This window comes from Styela clava, chromosome 13, assembly GCF_964204865.1.
Source record: "Styela clava chromosome 13, kaStyClav1.hap1.2, whole genome shotgun sequence".
In the NCBI taxonomy this organism is placed as follows: Eukaryota; Metazoa; Chordata; class Ascidiacea; order Stolidobranchia; family Styelidae; genus Styela; species Styela clava.
Genome location: NC_135262.1, coordinates 12185236 through 12205570, shown reverse-complemented (window position 1 = coordinate 12205570; position 20335 = coordinate 12185236). Strand labels below are relative to the sequence as shown.

At 34.8% G+C, this 20335-nt stretch overlaps 4 protein-coding genes across 4 annotated transcripts; 1 reads left to right on the top strand and 3 right to left on the bottom strand.

Annotated features, from left to right (window-relative positions):
* Positions 1 to 5757: 5757 nt before the first annotated feature.
* LOC120332569 (uncharacterized) lies at positions 5758 to 8797 on the bottom strand. Its single transcript, XM_078119100.1, has 3 exons — positions 7657 to 8797; positions 7393 to 7576; positions 5758 to 6176 (listed from the first exon to the last, which is right to left on the bottom strand). Exons 1-3 carry the CDS (start codon positions 7698 to 7700, stop codon positions 5994 to 5996), a joined length of 411 nt encoding a protein of 136 aa, XP_077975226.1. The 5' UTR covers positions 7701 to 8797; the 3' UTR covers positions 5758 to 5993.
* A 252-nt stretch (positions 8798 to 9049) lies between these two features.
* LOC120332485 (nuclear transport factor 2-like) lies at positions 9050 to 14051 on the top strand. Its single transcript, XM_039399734.2, has 4 exons — positions 9050 to 9185; positions 10372 to 10443; positions 13223 to 13333; positions 13592 to 14051. Exons 1-4 carry the CDS (start codon positions 9096 to 9098, stop codon positions 13700 to 13702), a joined length of 384 nt encoding a protein of 127 aa, XP_039255668.2. The 5' UTR covers positions 9050 to 9095; the 3' UTR covers positions 13703 to 14051.
* A 386-nt stretch (positions 14052 to 14437) lies between these two features.
* Positions 14438 to 17356, bottom strand: LOC120332484 (large ribosomal subunit protein bL27m-like). Its single transcript, XM_039399733.2, has 4 exons — positions 17215 to 17356; positions 17023 to 17133; positions 15115 to 15185; positions 14438 to 14782 (listed from the first exon to the last, which is right to left on the bottom strand). The coding sequence occupies exons 1-4, from the start codon at positions 17264 to 17266 to the stop codon at positions 14579 to 14581; spliced, it is 438 nt and encodes a 145-aa protein (XP_039255667.2). The 5' UTR covers positions 17267 to 17356; the 3' UTR covers positions 14438 to 14578.
* Positions 17303 to 19187, bottom strand: LOC120332483 (ribonuclease P protein subunit p29-like). Its single transcript, XM_039399732.2, has 2 exons — positions 18662 to 19187; positions 17303 to 18354 (listed from the first exon to the last, which is right to left on the bottom strand). The coding sequence occupies exons 1-2, from the start codon at positions 19091 to 19093 to the stop codon at positions 18160 to 18162; spliced, it is 627 nt and encodes a 208-aa protein (XP_039255666.1). The 5' UTR covers positions 19094 to 19187; the 3' UTR covers positions 17303 to 18159.
* Positions 19188 to 20335: the final 1148 nt, after the last annotated feature.

Sequence of the window (20335 nt, the reverse complement as noted above, 5' to 3'; positions counted from 1 at the left end):
GGTTTCTGTCCCTTTACACAACTTGGTGTAGAGTAGGCGAACAATATTAGTTGTCTTCATATTGGTACACACACTTATGGAGAGCTCTTTAGTTCTATTTATATGTACAGCTCGGGTACTACGGAACCAGGTCACGCAATGATATTGAGAAAATACGCAAATACAAAAAATAAGGCCAAATACAGGTGGGGAAGCGATTCCGATAAGCCATCTTGGCTAATATTTTGTGGGTGTTTTTGACTGATACGTTTGCCCAATGACATTAAACAACATTGTTTAATGTCATTGGTTGGCCGTAATATTAACCACGACTTTCGCAAATATATAAAACTGCCAAAATTAGCACCTTATGGTGGGCTGGGATATACTAGCGTTTGATACATGATGAGAAACGAATCAAGATCAGGAGAATATGCGAGAAAAATCAACGCAAATGATTGATTTCATGTCAAATCCAATCGGAAATCCATTACGCGCCTCGGAAAAGTTGAAAGTCTATCGTCGAAACGAGAGAGCTTTCAAATGGTCCCACGGAAACGAGAGAGACACCAGGGCAACATCAATCGAGGTAGCCATGGGGATGGATAGGTTTAGGTCAGGATGAAGTGAGTTACGAACTGTTTAAGGCGACAAAAAATTTCTGACAATAAATTGAAATGACTCAGGAAATAGGAAAATAATGTTTACCTAAGTATTGTCTTTTCTGCTTATTTCCCAATCAGGATGAAGTCAATAATGAGGTAACAATTGAAATTTGTGCCGATGATCAGACAGATATTCAATTCAATTAGTTTATTCAATGACATTAAACAACATGATAGGCAACTCTGACGTCACTCCATAAGACTACAGGCGAAACATTATATTTCATGATACGCTCCAATGCACATATTTCTCGTCGCCTTTCGCGTCCGTTTTCCGCTCGCTTTTGCTACTCGGCGTCTTTTTTACGTGTAGTACCTGCCTTTTTGCGCCTGTAACGAAACAAAATAATCTCTATATCTAAGAAGTTTTGCTTACTTGGAAAGCTGGAATAACAGGCAAGCTGTAAAGAGCAATTCTGGACATCATAGACGTTTTTTTTTTATCAGAGAAGATTACAAACGCGATAGCGGAAAGATTTGTGTGGAACATTTTGCCGATAATGACAAAGTTCAAAGTTAGTAATTTTAATGTTTGCGCTTAATCATTGAAATTTCATTTAAAGAGGGTGTCATACAAAACTGTGCTGCGATACAATTCCATAACACAAAGTTTGCACCTATCGAACTTGCTTTTGTAGGTGAATTTATTAGACATATTATATATTCAGTTAATCGTAGGTAACATTGCTGGTACATAATGCATCGTAGATAGGTTTGTTTAAATTTAGGAATTTAGCTCATAGCCCACTAATTAATATTATCTTCTATGCAGGAGGTTGCAGGGCTGAATTCAACTTGCAGCCTTACCGATCACCTGACGATGCTCATTTAGTTTGGCTCGAGCAAGTCTTCTTGAAATGCTTGTGTGGATGGAAACTACCTATATTTTTTGCCTTCCTCCGATTTTAGACAAATTTATTCTGCGGGATTTCGCATATAATTCTCACTGATTGTTGGCTGTTTATAATTCCTATTGATTGTGAATTCTGATTATAACAATGAATTGAAAATTTTTTTACCTAATTTACTGGCACCTTTTTCTTGTCAATACTCCAAGCTGAGGTAATAAACATGACAATACATTTATGTCATCTGGAAGCAAAATATGCACACTAATTAATAGTTTGGCACATTGAGATAATACATCATGACAGAAAATACAAGTTAAAGATATGTATGACCATCACATGGTAATTAAAATTAAAAAAATTAATAGGGGCTATGGAGTATGAAAAGTTCAAGACAAAGAAAAGAACAAATGTTCATAGCTCATGAACTCTCAATTTTGCCTCCATTGCTTTGTGAAGGCCAATATATTTCGAGTGGCTGAATTGGTTTACCTTTATGATAGCAACGATTTTGTATTTCATATAGCGAGATTATTTCAATTTAATTGAAGTGATATAATTTCCCAAAGCAATGCTTGAATCGTCTAGAATAGATCAGTGGTGTCAAACTCATGGGTTTTCGAGAGCCGCATTGCATTTTGAAAATTGTAAAAAGAGCCGCAAACAGTTTTTGATAATGTATACTTAAAAGATATTTTTAAGATAGTTTTAGTTTGTGACATATATTGTGATGCAACTAAACAGTTGGATTAAGTTTTATTATTTTCTTCAATTTCAAATGCAATTACATATTAATATTTGCATTCCACTATTATTGCAACATTTGCAAGTTACAGTATTTATTATAAAAAATCGTAAAATTCTATGTACAACCATCAAAATCATTTTTGAACAAGCTTTGAATAAAGAAAGAAGAATACATACACTAAAAATAACTTAATCTAAATATATGAACCTAAAATTAACAAAAATACTACAGTTTAAACTCAATGTTTTAATAATTACATTTGTCCTGGCGTTTGGCATCTTTTTTGTGCCACCAGCATACTAAGGCCAGTTCGAAATGATTTTATAGTACCAACTCTAACTAACGAGGCCACATGATCATGGGTTTATCTGGATCTTTACGAATGTTTAATTAATTCCAGTAATGCAAAAAAGTTACTTTTATCATTTCATGTATAGATCAGTAAAAAAACAAATGACAGATTTTTTCGACAAGACATTTGCACTACATTGCGTGGCATAGGATTGCTTGAATTATTATTGATATTGATTTTTAGTAACTAAGTCGTTGTATAATTATATTAATATACAAACACATGGAAATTTTCTGTTCGAAGTTGGTCTTCGAATTTGTCATATTGACTGCTGAGCTTATTGTGTTTTTTGATTGTATTGATGGGAATATGACAAATTAAACAATGTGCTTCAGAATTTTGTGAAGAGCAGAAATGTTACAACTCCCATTTTCTTCGAAAATGCCACTTTCTTCATGTACTTTGCGTTTAATTTAATTACTCAAGTGTTTTATTCAAGTATTCTTTTGCTAGCTTGATGTGTATTCTTAATTGGGTCAAAATGTGGACAAAACAAATTAATATTCCAAAACTACTTTCAGTAAATTGTTTTCTGTGTGAAAAATCAATTTCACTTTAGAAGGTTTGAAAAATCTATTACATTTAGATAAAAAAAAAACTTCCAAAATACTATTACAATTATTGTTAAGCGTTCGAGAGCCGCACTGGAAGTTCTCTGGGGCCGCGAGTTTGAGATCCCTGGTCTAGATTGAAGTTGTTCAAAAAATATATGATAGTATTTTATCATGAATGATGATTATACCCCTTCCGGAATTTCTTCTATAGTACTACCAAAAGTTGATGAACCAAATATAACACAGGTGCAGTGAGGTACCCGTAATCCTCATTTCCAAAGCTGTTTTAAGTATGTCTGGCGTGTTTTGTGCCTTTTTACAAATAAGACCGCTTATGCAATCTTACGCTTTGGAATTTTTAGTTATTTCCCTCAAGCCCTGCAGGATGCGGGGGCCATAAACAACTCTACCGGAGGGTCAAATGTCTTTGCATGCCTCCATAGGTTGTTTTTCTATTGCAAACATTATATTTCTTGGAATCACACTGTCACTGATATGTCGCCAGACTTCTGATATCTCCCCGTCTGCTATAGTTGTCCTGTGAATAAATAATAGGAAATTGAGATTAGACGAATAGTTGAAAGTTTTGCTTTATGTCGGCTTAATTTCTTGATTGATATACTTACTATTTCTGCTATTGTCTCTTGTACTGCAAGAGTCTCACAATGCTTAGACAGGTTTGTCCACAACTTTCACATCTGAAGAAAGAGAGGAGATTTATTAATTTTCGTTAAGAATAAATAAAGCAGTCTATATGATTTAGAATGGAAAAGCTAATAAATCCAATATCTCATGTTTTAAGTAAAAAATATTTTACTGAATTTGGTATATAAACCAACTAATAAAAAGGGTTTAGTCAGAAATTTACAAGCATTCGTGGCTCCAAATACTTGAGAAATCAGACTATACAATATAGACCGGTATGAGTGAAATGTTAGGTGAACTTGTTAACACTTTGATACAATACGCAAATAAAAGTGAATGCGCAATAGTATGTTACAATGAGCAGCAATCAACAATGAGTATATATCCTCACTGATTAAAAAAATCTAACTGGAGGTGCATGAACTATTTGAAACCATAAGGGGTAAGTAAATATGTAATTTCGGCAAATGGGCAACTACGTACCGTACTGAATTAATAACTTCGTAGTATTTGACAAAGGCTGGCTTTCCCACATGTACCTAACAGTGCGATGCCCGGGTGTGATATACAACAATAGTATTCACCTTACCTTTTACCGATTTTATTTTACCCCAACTTTCAAAAATATCATTAAAATCGACAACAACTGTCAAAGCAGGCACGAACACCATTCGTGCTACGCCTCGAAAGCAGCACACGTCCGCTCGTTTTCGTCTCGTCAAGTATGTGCATTGGAGCGTGCTATTGAATACGATCTTCGGACAAAAATGTCGGAGTTGCGCATCATGTTGTTTAATGTCATTGGTTTATTACACCAGATAATATAAAAACATAAACAAATCAATGAACACAGGTAAAAACGAAACTAGCACAGTAAATATATGTTTGAATACCGCAATATCAGCCAAACAACATATATTATGAATTAAAATTACAAAGGCAATATTGCCAAAATAACAGCCACCATGTTTTCCCTAAAATGATACCTAACCTTAATTTAAAAACAATATTTTGATATAAGCCCTTTTCCTAAATAGGACCTAGTCGATAACGTGATATTTTTTTCAAAGAAACCACACTTTTCCCGCCTGTGTATAAATCATTGTTTGAATAATCCTCGTTTGTTTGAACTTGCGCTAATTTGTTTATTTATATATATTATCTTATTATCATCCTTTTAGATTAGAGTTGACGCCATGATTATTTTTTCATATTTTTCCTATTTTCTTTTTTTTGCTCTATATATATCCACTTGTGTCCTTTCCATATTATGGCCTGATGAAGTTTTTCTGTATAGAAATTTGAAACGTCGGCAAATTACATCGTTTTGCTAACACCGGTTGTGCTCCATTTATTATCAACATGAGTTTACCTGGTGGCAATCATGCACCACTGTCGACTTTTATGTTTCTGACGCTTGTGAGATTCAACGTAGCCCTTCTGGGACGAATCGAAACCGGCAAAGCGAAAAGTTTGATCATTTGGCGTCAAGGCGTCGGTCGCTCAGACAAATAATAGACTATCGCACTTATCAAACCACAATATGACGGCTAAGAGAAATTGCTTAATAAACCAACGCAACATCGTCTTTTCGGTCCCGGCAAAGCGATTGAGACGTCAGAAAAGTTGTTTTTCAGGGGTCAAAGTTCTGGAAAACATCCGTATTTAATAGCTCTCCAGCTCAGGGTTGTCATATTGGCTTTTTATTGCCCAATTGAACGTTTTGGCTTTTTTCTAGCACGTTTGACTTTTCAAGTCCAGTGTAGGCTATATTATTAAAATTATATGAAATGCGATATTTAGCGTGCGACTATTGCCTAGCTACTTAACAATTGGATTTCCCCGAGCTTCGATTTCCTCATTTATTACTTTAACACTTAACCGTAACCAATTAGAAATAAGTCAGCAATGATGTAACACTTGGAAGTTCAAGTAGAACCATGTAGGTATATCACATACAGACATACTAAATCGGCACCATGTATTGTATATATACCAACAATGGTCATTTTATCATGTGTCTAATTGCTCACACAAAAGCTCAATATAAAGATGTAGAACGTGCACTTGTTGGAGCAGACAATTACCGTCTGGCAACGGAGTTCAGTCATTTTTATTGCTCCTAATAAATATATTGAAAAATCAAGAGAAGAAAGGTTAATAAACGTAGGCTACTAAAAAGATATTTGACATTCACTCCAATTAATCAACGCAAATCGTTGATGTCATCGAATGAACTGTTGAAACGATCGGGTCGACTTCATCCGGTGGCAAAAGTCCGAATCGAAGAAACGACCTCGATCCAAAAAAATCCCGAACACGGGCTCTGAAGTTCGGTGAATGGCGGTGCCAACCTTCCAGATGATTGTTGGTTCTTATTTCTACTAGAGATGTACCGATACCACTTTTGTCGCCGATACCGATACCGATCCGATACCAGTCAAAAACGCCGATACCGATACGCCGATACTACAAAAAGTCCGATATTACCGATATTCCGATACCGATACTATGTAATTAATACTTGATTAGGTGTGCTGTGTAAGACAGACGGGTTAAAACAATGGTCTTAGAGCGTTGTTCATAGTTCACATTATTTCAGATCGAATAAAAAGATGTATCACATAATATGAAATTAATGTTCGGTATCCATATGCTTTAGTATTCTTGGTGTTCAATTAGAAAACTCACAAGCCGGGATATCCAATTTGAATTTAATGTCAATATCGCGACCTTAGAATATCGTTATTCGTGTTTAAAAAAATATCGAATATCACCCACCGCCGCCGCCTACGTTCAAATTAAAAGCATTTTACAAATATTTTATTTCGTGGCTAATCGTAATCGTCGACGCCATAAGTCAAAGCCAACATGAAAGAATATCAATCAGCCCCGACCAAAAAAGGCCTACCTATAACCGTCAAGGATGTTTATTTGCTTCACTATTTTATAATATTTTACAATTGCTATCATATATTTTGAGACAGTCTAGCTGGGGCTAGCTAGGCGGTCATGTCAATATATCTATGAAGAAATTGTGTAGTTAAACAAAATTAAAATTAATACCTGCGTAGAGGGATAATTGTGTCGGAATTTAGTTTATCGATGTCGACGCACTAAATGACACTCGTACTTGACGACAAACAGTCAGAATTTATACCCGTGCCGAAAGTCCATGTGCCGTTAATAAGGACCCCAATTCCACTGTATGCTTAAAACTGAGCGCCTAATTGTGTTGATATATTTCTTCATAATTACTATGTAATATTAAAAATGTCAATATAAAAATTTGACAGCGAAAATAGTCACATTAGTTGAGCTAGTTTGGCTGATAAATAGCTAAAAACACGTGAATCCTATTCTCTCGCGGGGTGGGGACATGTATGTCATAGCTCACGATCTCTTGAGACAAAAAATAAATTAAAAAGTAGTATTCCAACTTATCTTTGAAAACATTCTAGACCATATCGAAAAGGTAAATATATCGGAAATATCGGCCTTAATCCAACCGATATCGATACATGACCGATACCGAAAAAATGGCCGATATTGCCGATACCGATATCCGATACCGATACATCGTAACATCTCTAATTTCTACGTCGAATACTGACCAATCATTGGGAGTCCAGACACTGTTGTATAGCTCGTGTTTTGAAAATATTCGGCAAAGTTCTTGAGTTTGCATCTTTTCTTTCAGTGATTTGAATCTGGACGTAATAAACATAGGTGGTATATAGCACAGCGCCATGACATGCTTGATCAGGTCTCTTGTTCCAGCGTCCCTAAAACAAAATAAAAACATGTTAATACAAAAGAAGTGAAAGATGTACAAAGACATATATAAATATGGTTAACCACTCACTTGTTGTATAGGCGAGCCAAATTATTGTGACGCACATTCTTCATGATGGCCTGAGTGAAGTGATATCCATGCACGGAGATTAGATAAGGTGCCAGATCGGTGATAATGAAGCCGCGCGCCTAGATTACGCGCCGAGTTCAAAGCCTCATTATCGCCGGCCTGACACCTTACAAACGTAAATACTCATTAGCCGAAGTCGTTTTCATTACAGTTTTATACTGAAACGAGAACGACTAACGGTATATTAACTCCACAAAAACTACGCAAGAGTTCAAGATGACTCCAAATATGTGCAAAAGATGTGACGACAACGTTTCCATGAAGCAGGAGGGACTCATCTGTGACGTGTGTCGAAATTGGTTTCATCGCAAATTGTTTAACAATTCAGGGGACAGGCAATGACAAGGGATGTACAATGACAGTACATGCTATTAAAAAAACAGGACGTCACGTTTGAGTCGAAGTGCCTGGACTGCTACCAGGCCCACGACACCCATTATGACTCCAACCCGGTTGTTATATCCCAGCAGATGGAACCTAGCCGTCGGCTGGTAGACTACTCAGGTGGTGAGTTGGCTTACAACTAATATCAGTCGGCACTAAGTAAATGCTATGCAACTCTTGAGTCTGCGTTTTGAAAAAGCAATGTCTTCTCCTCGAGCATCGATATCGCAGAGCGATTGCTCGACTGGTGAGTTGTCTGCCTCTCGTTGCTCGGTAGTCGAGTTGTCTTCACCTCGAGCATCGATGGCGTCACGTCGCAGAGCGTTTGCTCGACTGGTGAGTTGACGGCCTGTCGGGCGACTGCCGTAGGCGAGTTTAGACTACTGCAACCATAGAGTACTGAGCTCACATTCATTAATATTTAAGTGTTACTGTGAAGTCTAAAAGTTTTAATATATTTGAAGGTGCTCCTTCAAAACATTTAATACCAATAAAGTTCAAAAAATTAAACGAACACAGTCCTATAAGTCAACAGTCTAACTCCGCTAACGTTACTCCAATTTCGTCTGTAGACTGTATTTGTATTCATACAACATGATCAAAATAAGCCACTTATACAAATAAAAATGCTTTCTAGAGCATATTTATGTATTTTTCTCAACATTTGAGCACTAAAAATATCAAAAACGCATTTCTATAGACCTAAATCACCACCGTAGAAAATGCCAAAAGACGGACAACTCACCAGGCCTCTAGGTAGTCGAGTTGTCCGTGTAGTCGAGTTGTCCGTCAGCCTCTTCATGTGTTGTTCATTTAATGATTATTTAACATTGACATTCCAGCATTCAGACTGTTGATTCTGAAACTGATCATTAAATCTATATGCTTGTGTTTAGTTTATTATATAATTAATAACAACAATAACTGAATATTTGTGCAGTTGTGTTAGTTTGGTGAAAGGAACTTTGCTCTTCTGCTTGATACAGACTGCCGAGATGGACAATGCAGATCATATTGGGAGGGCTTTTGCTCAACATTATTATTCAACATTTAGTGCCAATAGGCCAAATCTTTCGCCTTTATATGTAAGTTGAAAATAATAATAAGGACAATCTAATACTTATACTATAACATTGAATTTAAAATGGTTTACGAGTCCAAGCCAAGTAGACCAAGTAGTCTACTGATTCAGTGATTCTATTCACTGTGTCTGTGGTGAGCTTTTTTTACCTGTAAAAAAACTAGTGTCGACCTATTTATTTTAACGTCAGTACAGTTCCGGTAGTCATTAAAGCATCAGTTTCCGAGCTGGGGATTCTAAACCTCATTTCACCCTTTGAATCAAACATATTTATCAGTATGCCAATATATGCTTGAAGAATAAGCAGAAATGATATTATCCACACTTAACTGTAGATGGCGATTTGTAGTGTTATTTTTGGCACACCCTGCGAAACATTAGGAAAATGCTTGCCATCCTTCATTACCCTGTGTGTGTTTGACATATCGGTAATAATACAGTATAATAAAGTTGCGCAAAATACTATAAAAAAGCGCAATTTAGTAACGTCTTCATTGAATTTCTTGGGAAAAAATAATCCGATTTACGAAGGAAAAAAAATTTAACCGTAGCATTCGAGAGTTTTTAGCAAAAAACGGCAATTTGGGTCATGTGACAACCGCGATTAATTTAGATTATTATTGAGACAAGCATGGCGCAATATGAAGCATTTGACGTGGTCCCAGACGCCCCTCGTTTGTGAGACACATATAGTGTGTGTTTTATTGAGCCAAATGGAGGGAAATTCTTGGAATTTGGATAGTGTTCTGTACTGTTTGATAATTATGTTAGAGAGGATTGCTGGAGTTTTTGCCTCGCTCATTCAATCAAGTCTATTTATCCAGTTATCTGAAATTTTACATTTATCTAAACAAATAACTGACTAACTAATCCCATATCCGACTAGTAACGTGGTAACATGACTAGAGTCTTTGCTTTATGAATAATCTGTCATATCGGCTTTTCTCTTGCTCGAAATAAATATGAATATCTGACCCTAAGTCATAATTTGTCGACTCGAGCAAGAAGGGTTTATTTCAGTCGCATAGCCCAGTAGCCCTAACAGAATTTCAACTCAAGAATTGATGTAATGGTTCAAGTTTCAAATTGAACAGGTTTTTCAATTTTATTATTCTGTTGCCATGATATCCTGATAATCAGTTTTCAGATTTAAGTATGTCACATTACTGCAACCGCCATTTTATTTACAGAGTGACTTCAGCTGTATGACATTTGAAGGTCAGCCAACACTTGGGACTCAAAATATTATGAAAAAACTTGAAGTGAGTTTCGAAATACATATGACTGTATGAATATTCTTAGGTATCTATCATCCCATCAAATTATTAAAAATATTATCTATGTATTGAAACCAGCTCATTGGTTGGGGCATTGTGATAAGCAGAAACCCTTACTTCTGATTACTCTACGCGATTTTGAATCTTGTGAGGAATAAATATGTGCGAGAAGATTGCTGAACTTCTTTCTATCATACTGTAGCTTATATAACCACTGGTTGGTTACAGCTTTCCCCACCACCGAGGCAATGGTTCGCCATATGTTTAGGCTTTCCTCTTCACCAGAATGAATCGGAAAATCTTAGTGATTAGCACCACCCCTATATTGTCATAATAACTTGCCTCAGTTGATGGGTTGCAATGAAACTTTACAACATAACCACAGCAATTCCATAAATGTCACGGAGTCACACATTTATTCAATTTTACTATATCAAGGTCTTGGTGGTTTGCTATTTTTAGAATGCCAATTGGTAGCAGTAACACTGATGTATTTACCATAATTCACTTTCAACCAAATATTTTTCAAACGACGAGACAAAACAAGTGATGTCACGGAGTGACAAAAAGTTGAATGCATAAAATGACTGCGATATATCAACCAAATTTCGTCAAAAGCTTCATGACATATTAATTATAATAACTTGTCTCTGTATTCTAGAGATATTAATCTCTACATTTATGCAAAATTTATTGTACAACAAACATTTTTCAGGAAGCAGCGTAATTATATGGCCCAACTAGTAGCATGTCACTCCGTGAACTAACGGAGTGACAAAAATTCCTTATCATTGAAATGGTATTGAGAATGTTGAACACAAGTGCACTAACTTTAATAATCTATAGTCTCTGTATTCTAGAGATATTAATCTCTACATTTATGCAAAATTTATTGTACAACAAACATTTTTCAGGAAGCAGCGTAATTATATGGCCCAACTAGTAGCATGTCACTCCGTGAACTAACGGAGTGACAAAAATTCCTTATCATTGAAATGGTATTAAGAATGTTGAACACAAGTGCACTAACTTTAATAATCTATAGTCTCTGTATTCTAGAGATATTAATCTCTACATTTATGCAAAATTTATTGTACAACAAACATTTTTCAGGAAGCAGCGTAATTATATGGCCCAACTAGTAGCATGTCACTCCGTGAACTAACGGAGTGACAAAAATTCCTTATCATTGAAATGGTATTAAGAATGTTGAACAATTAGTTATATTAGATCAAGATTGGGTATTTGTTTGAAATCACAAAACATTTAAACAAAAAATTGGGAAACATGATATTATTTTGTCGTTCTGCTTGTGTATCCCTCATATGAATATGCTAAACGAGTGCACTAACTTTAATAATCTATATAGTTAAGTAAAAAAGCTATGTTGCACAGACAACATGAACGTGGACAACACGATTTTTGTTATTTGGATATGTAATTTATTAACCATAGAAAAGCATTTTCTTTTGCGTTGAAGTCTCTCTTGTTAGGTAGTACTTGTATCTGCTTGCAAAGCATACATAGAAGCGGTAGGCGCCAAACACAGTATTTTTAGTCTGCATATTCAGAACAAGAAGACAGTGATAAATATGTCCCTCCGTACACTCATTATTGCATCATTTTTGCTTTTTCCAGTTTTATGATATAGTTGGCACGAAAAAATAATTATTGGTGACAATGAGTGATGCACTGGCGTTTTCTAATTGGAAGTATCTTCAATTTTTGACAAACACATCATATTTCTTTTACATTTCACGATATTTTTACCATCCTATGAGTCAACCCGATAAATGAATATAAACCAAAATCCAGATGTCGATGTTAAAACTTGAGATTTAATAATATTGTTTGTGAATTTTTTGAATTCACTTACTCCTTTTACAAAAATGTCTAATTATATTGCAAAACAATGCATTTTGCCATATTTATTCTGCCATTTCAACAGATTACATATTTTTTCAATTGTAGTCTACAATATGTTTGTTCATATTGTTCAAACCCGGTACATGTTAGGTCAAATATTTTGGTCATCGATAGTTTTAAAAAAGTTGCCATTGCCATTCAAGTTTCATTGTGGGTAAGATCCAAAGTAAGTAGAGGGCAGAGCGGAAGAATTTGCAGTTTAAACCCAATATTATAGTACTTCGCGTACAGAAAAATAATATTTTCAAAAAATGGCATACTTATGTCACTCCGTGACGTCACGGAGTGACGAGAGATCTCTTGAAGTGCTGTGAAAGAACAAAAAGCAACTATCAACTGCCAAATTGGTAAATTATTGGGCCCTACCCCCAAAGTGACGTCTCAGTTTTTGAGGCGAATAGTTATTGAAATATATCAGATATTAAAATAAAGTTGAAAAATTGTCACGGAGTGACAACACAAGGCAAATTCCCATCAGCTCTGTTTAGCTCAGTGTTGCCAATAGTGCACAGTGCAATATTTGTATTAAGCACAGATATCAGAGGTAAAACTTAACACATACTTTGGTTGAACAAATACATTTTATTAAGGTAACATAAATAGCACGAGAGCTTATGTTACAAAACTGAAGAAAATTAGGCAGAAAATCATCAATTATTCCGCTGAAGAAAAAACAATTATTTTGAGCCGTAATTGTACCTTCTCATGCGATTTTAAAAACTTCAAGATATGTCCTACACTTTCTGCAGTTCAACATTTCAATTAGGCAAGATATAAATTTTACCAAATTTTCAACTAATTTATGGAATTTCTGACTACCAAAACACCTTTCTTACAGAGCCTCCCATTCAAATGTGTACAACATTCTGTAACGACATGCGACTCCCAGTTTGTATATGGTGTTGATGCGGGACGGGCGGTTGTGGTGACAGTGATGGGAAGACTGCAGGTATGCCTTTTACCGTTACAGGAAGAAATATTACTAATCCCATTTTCTGTGTACTTTTGATATTGGAGTCATATTTGTATTTTCAAACACTGGAATTTCAGACTTTTACGTTGACAAGCTTCCTAACAAACAATAAATAAAAACATTCTTGTTTAGTTGTAGTCTTAATAACTTTACGTCAATGCAAAATGCCAGGGTGTTTTTTTTTCAGTCAGTCACCTAGAAAACTAAATGATAAAAAATATTTTCATATTTCAGACTGATGATGACCCTCCAAAAGATTTCATTCAAACTTTTTTCCTTCGTGCTGTTAACGACAGTTATATGATCTCAAATGAAACGTTTAGACTTGTTCTGCACAATCAATAGAAAGAATATTCATGAGAGTAATATTTTACTAAAAGTCGATTTAGTATCTTCATCATTGAGGCTCAAAGTCATGCATGAAAACGTCACATAAAATGCTGATTGAACTTTATTTGATCACAAACTTTCATTAGGAATTTAGTGGATTCAATGAATTTTCGATTCTCCACGATAATTATGTACAAATTTCTTTGATACTTGCAACATAAAATTTGTTTTTGTAATTCAATTGTCTTTATTGGTTAACAAGAAAAAAAAAATATATGGATTGTAGTGATTTTACATTAATTAATGTTGTTTATTTTATAATTGCAGTAGCTTTTGGGGAACAGTCTTGGCTAGTGTAGCTATCTGATGGGCATCTATGTCAAAGGATATTCCATTGTTAGTTTTTCATAGCCTCGATTCAACAAATTGACATTTCAACATCCCCCAGTAACCACCAAAATTGATGTTTGTATTGTTTAATGCTTTGGTAAAAAACTGATTGATCTTCAAACCAGCAGCCTTTGGGGATTCCCCGGACAGTCTAGGCTTGTGATCCATTTAAAAGGATATTTTTCTCTGCCTTGCTTCAACAAACTGACATTAGAACATACCCTAGTAACAAATTGTTTAATTTATTACAAAAAACTAGCATATTGACCTCTTCATAGCCATCTGCGTGCGCATCCATTAAGGAGGGTTTTCCCAACCTTGCTACAACAAACTGACATTAGAATATACCCCAGTAACAAATTGAATTTTGTATTATTTAATTTGTTAAAAATGTTTTACAAAAAAACTGACGTAAAGGCCTTCGTATCCACGCTAAATTTACTTTGATGCTTGGACTACAGGCAAAAGATGGTTCATTCAATGATGTTGTATTATTCTTCATCAAATCTGTTCTTTCAGTTTAAAAACACCAACTTCTTTATCTTGCAATACGTTCACAGTCAATTTATATAACATTGCACCAATAGGTAAATCCTTAGCAACCTGAGCCAGTTCACTTTGAGGATTAGGAACAAAAATCTCTCTTGTGATTCTGACTGTACCGCTGACAAGTGAAGTCAATGTCATATTTTTTCCAACCATCACCTGAATATTATGCACAGTTTTAGACCTAGTACAAAGATTCTACAAGTAGTATCAGTTTCGTTAGTGGCCATCATAGGTTGGAATTATATAATGAAAATTATGTGGACTGCTGCTTGTCGCTGTGTCACAATTGAATAGCTAGTCATTATTCCCATACCATCCACCCCTTTTACAACACCACAGAATGTTCAAATGGTTCAACAACGAAAATTGGTGACATAAAGTTATATCCAAATTCAGTTTTACTATTAGGTTCATGTAAGTTAGCATACATATAATAAACACCCATTTTTTTCACCGCTTCTAAGCAAAATAAGCACAGAGTCACTCACGTTTGATCCTGGATAAAATTTGAATCTATGAATCTGAGCTGCAAGAATATATCCTGAATGAACGTAGTCACCTACGGAACGATTTAAAGCAAGATAATAAATGAGCGGGTATAAAGAGAGGGTATCGAAATATCAGTCATGAGTGCCCTAGAAAATCTAAGATTATAACTGAATCTAAGAATACAACTACCTAGGATGTTCACAACAGGGCAATTCCATGAAAATAGGGACAAACTAGAAAAAAATAAAAGTGATCAATCCTGCATAAACAACCAAAATTTTCATAGAATATATCTTGGGAGTTTTGTGAACTCAATTTATAACACACCTATAGGGACAAATAAAAATGTGACAGTCATGGAGTTGTGATGCATTGACCCCAATTTTCGGCATCATAATGCATTGAAACAATCTTGGGGTTTTAGCCTTAATGACTTATCATGAAAAACCATAAATTATTTGATATGTTGGAGTAGCCAATAAACCACCATTCCCAATAAAATATTTCAATTTTGTATAATACTCATTCTTGGCATCATACGCCGCAATATACTAGTAAAAATTATAATGCAACGAAAGTAACGTTTTTTTGGCCTTTTTTTTTTTATTCAGCTAAAAAAATACTGTAAATTGCTTTTAGCAATATACCATCTTCCTATGAATAGCTACAAATACAATATTTGCACATTTTTATTTATCATGGTTGTATATATATTTTCAATATTCAATGTCAAATTGTGTAACGCAAGTAACGAAACAAGAGAAATCAAAATTTAATAAATCAAAATGGTCTTAACCATGAAATATAATGGTTTTGGATATTTAGTTTTCATTTACCCCGGTAAATACAAACATTTACCGATCAATCCCACCTTTTGCCATAAGAATAGCACACTTTAAAGAGGTAATGAATATCGGAATTGCCATAGTTGAAGATAATTTTGAGATTGATGGTATTTTTGGGAAGATGTTAGTCATTTACTTTGATGTAAAGCAACAATATTCACCTAATTTTATAATATTTTACAACCTAAATATATTCTCCATTGACATGGGAAAAAGCTGTTGATTGGTGACAATATCTTGAGATATGTGCCACATCAAAATTCCACTAAAAAGCTTCTGTTCATTTTCAAAACAAGTATCAGTTTTAATGGGTCTTCTATGTGAAAGTAGTCCCTAGTATTTCCATATCTATGGTGTCTATGTTACAGGTCCAAGGCCATATACAACTAGAAACACTATTACTTGAATGCTTGTAATTGGCTTTAGGTTAAATCAGTCTGAATTTAAAAATTTGCCCAGATGTAACGAAAGTAACGCTGGAAATTTGAATTGCCTATTTTATTTGTAGAATTTATCATCTAGTCAAGGATTTATTATTTAAAAATTTGAACTCACGGAAATTGAATGTCAAATATTGACTTAATATCAAATTTGCCATCAAAACAAAAATCGAATCATGATTGTAATTTGTAACGTAAGTAACGGACCATTTTTTCTTCCTAATGAAAATTTTGCTATTCAGACAAAAGTTTTTCACCTAATTTTTTATGGTTTTACAATTGAACTATATTCTCTAGTGACATGGCAAAAAGTAGTTAGTTGGTGTTAATATCTTATCTCATTTGTCCTCTTTCTGTAACGCAAGTAACGGTGTTTCGGGACATTCCTATGTTAAAGTAGTCCATAGTATCGCCACCTCTATGGTGTCTATGTTACACCCCTAACGCCATCTACAACTAGTAACAATGTGACTTGCATACTTCTAATACGTTTTAGGTTAAGTCAGTTTGAAATTTGAAAATTTGCTCAGATGTAACGAAAGTAACGCTGGAATTGCCCAACATCTCAAAAGGGGGAGTAGAAATTTGGAATGAAAAAAGGTTAATCTCTACAAGAACCCACCATCGTCAACTTTAATTCCTCTATATCTTTTCCTATTTATTTGTTTCTTATTCCTTGTGTTACTTTTACCACCAGTCGATGCACAGCAACTTGGGATTTTTAATGTTGGTGCTGAAAAATATACTTTCGATAAATGCCTGTATTTGAAAATTGAATGATTGAAACAAATTCTCGAGAAAAATTTTGACTTACAAGCTGAGAATTGATGGAGTTTCACCCTTGTTAACCTTCTGATGCATTCCATGATCTATATATTCATATTTAATATAGTAACACTAAACTACAAGAAAAATGATAATAGAGTTGGATGTGAGAGGGTGGCAATGTCAGTAAATGCAAGTTGCCAGTTCATTGTCCTTATATTTAGTTACCACGTCTTACAAAATAATATTTCACTTGTTTTCTCTTTGAGTAAAATGTAAGAGTTGAACGAACACCATATAAATTTCAATGATATAAATAGAAATACACAGGTGTCGAATGTCGATGGTTCTTGAATGGGAGAGTGTTGTATTTCCAGAGTTTTAATTAATCGCAAAGACTGTAAATGGTTATTCATTCAGAATTTATACTGTAGTATTGTTTTTAAACAAACCTATTTCCTGTGAAGATTGCACTACGTTGATTACCTATTAATAAGCCTCTGAACCAGAGGCAGTAACTAAGGTCCATTTAAGGCAGTGAAGTATGGAATAAGTTAACAGAACGACGTCTAGTAGGCCAAGTAGGGTGTTAATAATAATTGAGTTCGCATAAAATTGTGTAAAAATAAATGGTCTGTGCGAGTCACTTTGTTGATACACTTTGTTCACAATTTTCCCGTATTAAAACTAATCATATATGCGGTGATCGGTGACAAAGATTTATCTAGCCTCGAAGATGGAGAAGCAGTATTGGAGAACCTATTGTGAATTGAAAAGGCCTTAACATTAAAACGATATAAAGATATCTATATGCAACACTGAGTGAAATTAACAATTATGTGCTGCAATTAATAACTAATATCCTTCCACATTTTTGAAAAGATGGTTGCTAAGCAACAGAAGACAAATTACGCTTTTGATGAAATACAAATCACTTAGCATTAAACTCCGATCTTTAACAATTTTAGTTTAACTGCATTGCAAAAAAGTTATATCATCGCAAAAGTTCTTTTAAGCGTGGATTTTTCGTAAATCTTTTCATGAGTCTATGAGATGGCTTGAAGCAAAATTGTGATCCGAATATTGTTATAAGATATCCAGAATATTCCAATGTGAATATAGTCTTGTTCTTGGGAATTCTCACTAATTTGTTCTCCTTGGTGCAGATCAAAAATATGTTTTTTGTTTCCTGAAAAAATGAGATAAAATAACTTAATTTAATAAAAAAACGGAAATATTGGTATGCATATTTAACACACTGAACAATCCTTTGAACGAATTACCAAGTCATCCAGTTATCATAATCAGGAAACATAATAATTTATTCTATATATTATGAGGTCAAAAGTTGCATGTGTAGAGTGCAATCACCAATTAGTATTGAATCTGTAAATACCATTGATATATGATGAAATCACATATTGTGCCAGTGCACTTCAAAACAAGGACAAAATGAGTTAATAAAAAAGGTTAATAATACAGATATATTGGCACACCTGAAGGACTGTTCCACTCAAACCCAAATGAGATTTACAAGGTGAACCTGTCACAGACAGATCTGCTCCATGATAATCTGCTTTCAACAAAACTTCCTGTGCGTTTTTGTTATCCAAAGATGGTTTGGTTTCTCCTGGTTTTAATGTCTGATAATCCGAGAGTAAATCTGTGATGTATTCCATCCATAAAATACGCAGTTTTTCATAATCTTGATAGTTTGAATTTGTAGGTTTCGCCAATATGCGATTCTTTATTCTTCTCTTATTCTGTTTTTCACGTTTTCTCTTTTTAGCTCTCTTTTGTTCTCCTACCAACATAATAGGCTTGTTTCTCAAAGATGACTTCAAAGTTTTCAAATCTCGCTCTTTTATTTTAGGAATAGTTTTTTGAATAAATGCTTCCACATATGAATATGTTCCTTGCCGAGACATGTTTAAGGTTTAAATATCAACACACTGCAATATAAGAGACCCAAATTGTAAAATACAAATTTCCTGAACTAGGCTACCTACTGCTGCACAAAAAAGCAATAATCATGATGTCTTTCCAGGAACAAAGATCGTGATAAAGAAAGCTAGAAGTTAAAATTCAGAGAGAAAAACCGATGAGACGACTTTATCATATAACCAACACCGTAGCCTCTCGTCCTGATAACAGCCCAAATATTTTGTTGCTATTGACATTTCACTCTCTACAGCTCTATTTTATTATAGCATTACCGGTAAACCCACGGTAATCAGTAGTTTATTTTCTCACCATACTAAATGCACACTTGATATACAAATTGCAATAAATAAATAAAAAGGCATTTCAGGGTGAGGGGAGCCACAAGAAACCAAATTTGGTTATTGAGCAGCGGCACCCTTAAGCAAGTCTAACAAGGAAATAATAACGGTACGAGTAGCCTACCGTATGTCTCTAAATTCTTGAAAGGTTACAACTGAAGCGATAAAATTTAGTGAAAGTGCAAAACTACTGGTACCGGTACCGGTATGGGTTGTTCGTTCACAGTTCAACTACAAAACCGTACGGTACCGGTACGTCTTTCTGCATACCAAAGCTGCAAAGTCCATGCATCTGCCAGCAGTTTGGGCTACCCGCATTTTGCCATCTCTATTTTGAAACGCATCGAACGTAGTTCGCCATCCCTTTTGCAACCATTGAGATTTTGACTCATCGACCCTATTTCAGTATTTTGTCATTCCTAATTTGACACCCATCAACCTATTTAGCCATCCCCAATATGACTTTTATGCTATCATATCACTACTATAGAGTGAACTAGGTCTATCCACATTTTCATTCATCCAACTTGACAATTCTGATTGGGCAATTTGGCATTAGGTGACTCTGACTATAATCAGCTTGACGATATCTTTCGAGGAATACTTTTATACCGGTAGTCGGTACACATCTAATAATTCCTGTTAGTTAATGGGCCTTTTCTCGACCTTTGACACCCGCAAATTTTTTCCTATACTTCACCATTGCAAAATTTTCGGGGCTATTTTAGGAGTGCTTTTGCGAGTTGGCGCCTGTAAAATGGGGTATGTGTTTGCATACAACAATCTGTTCATCTGATTTATATTTAAGTTTCCGAAACACAACTAAAAACTAACGAATATAGTTCAAAAACGCGAAAACGAGGTAATGTTTACGACCACGCTCAAAAA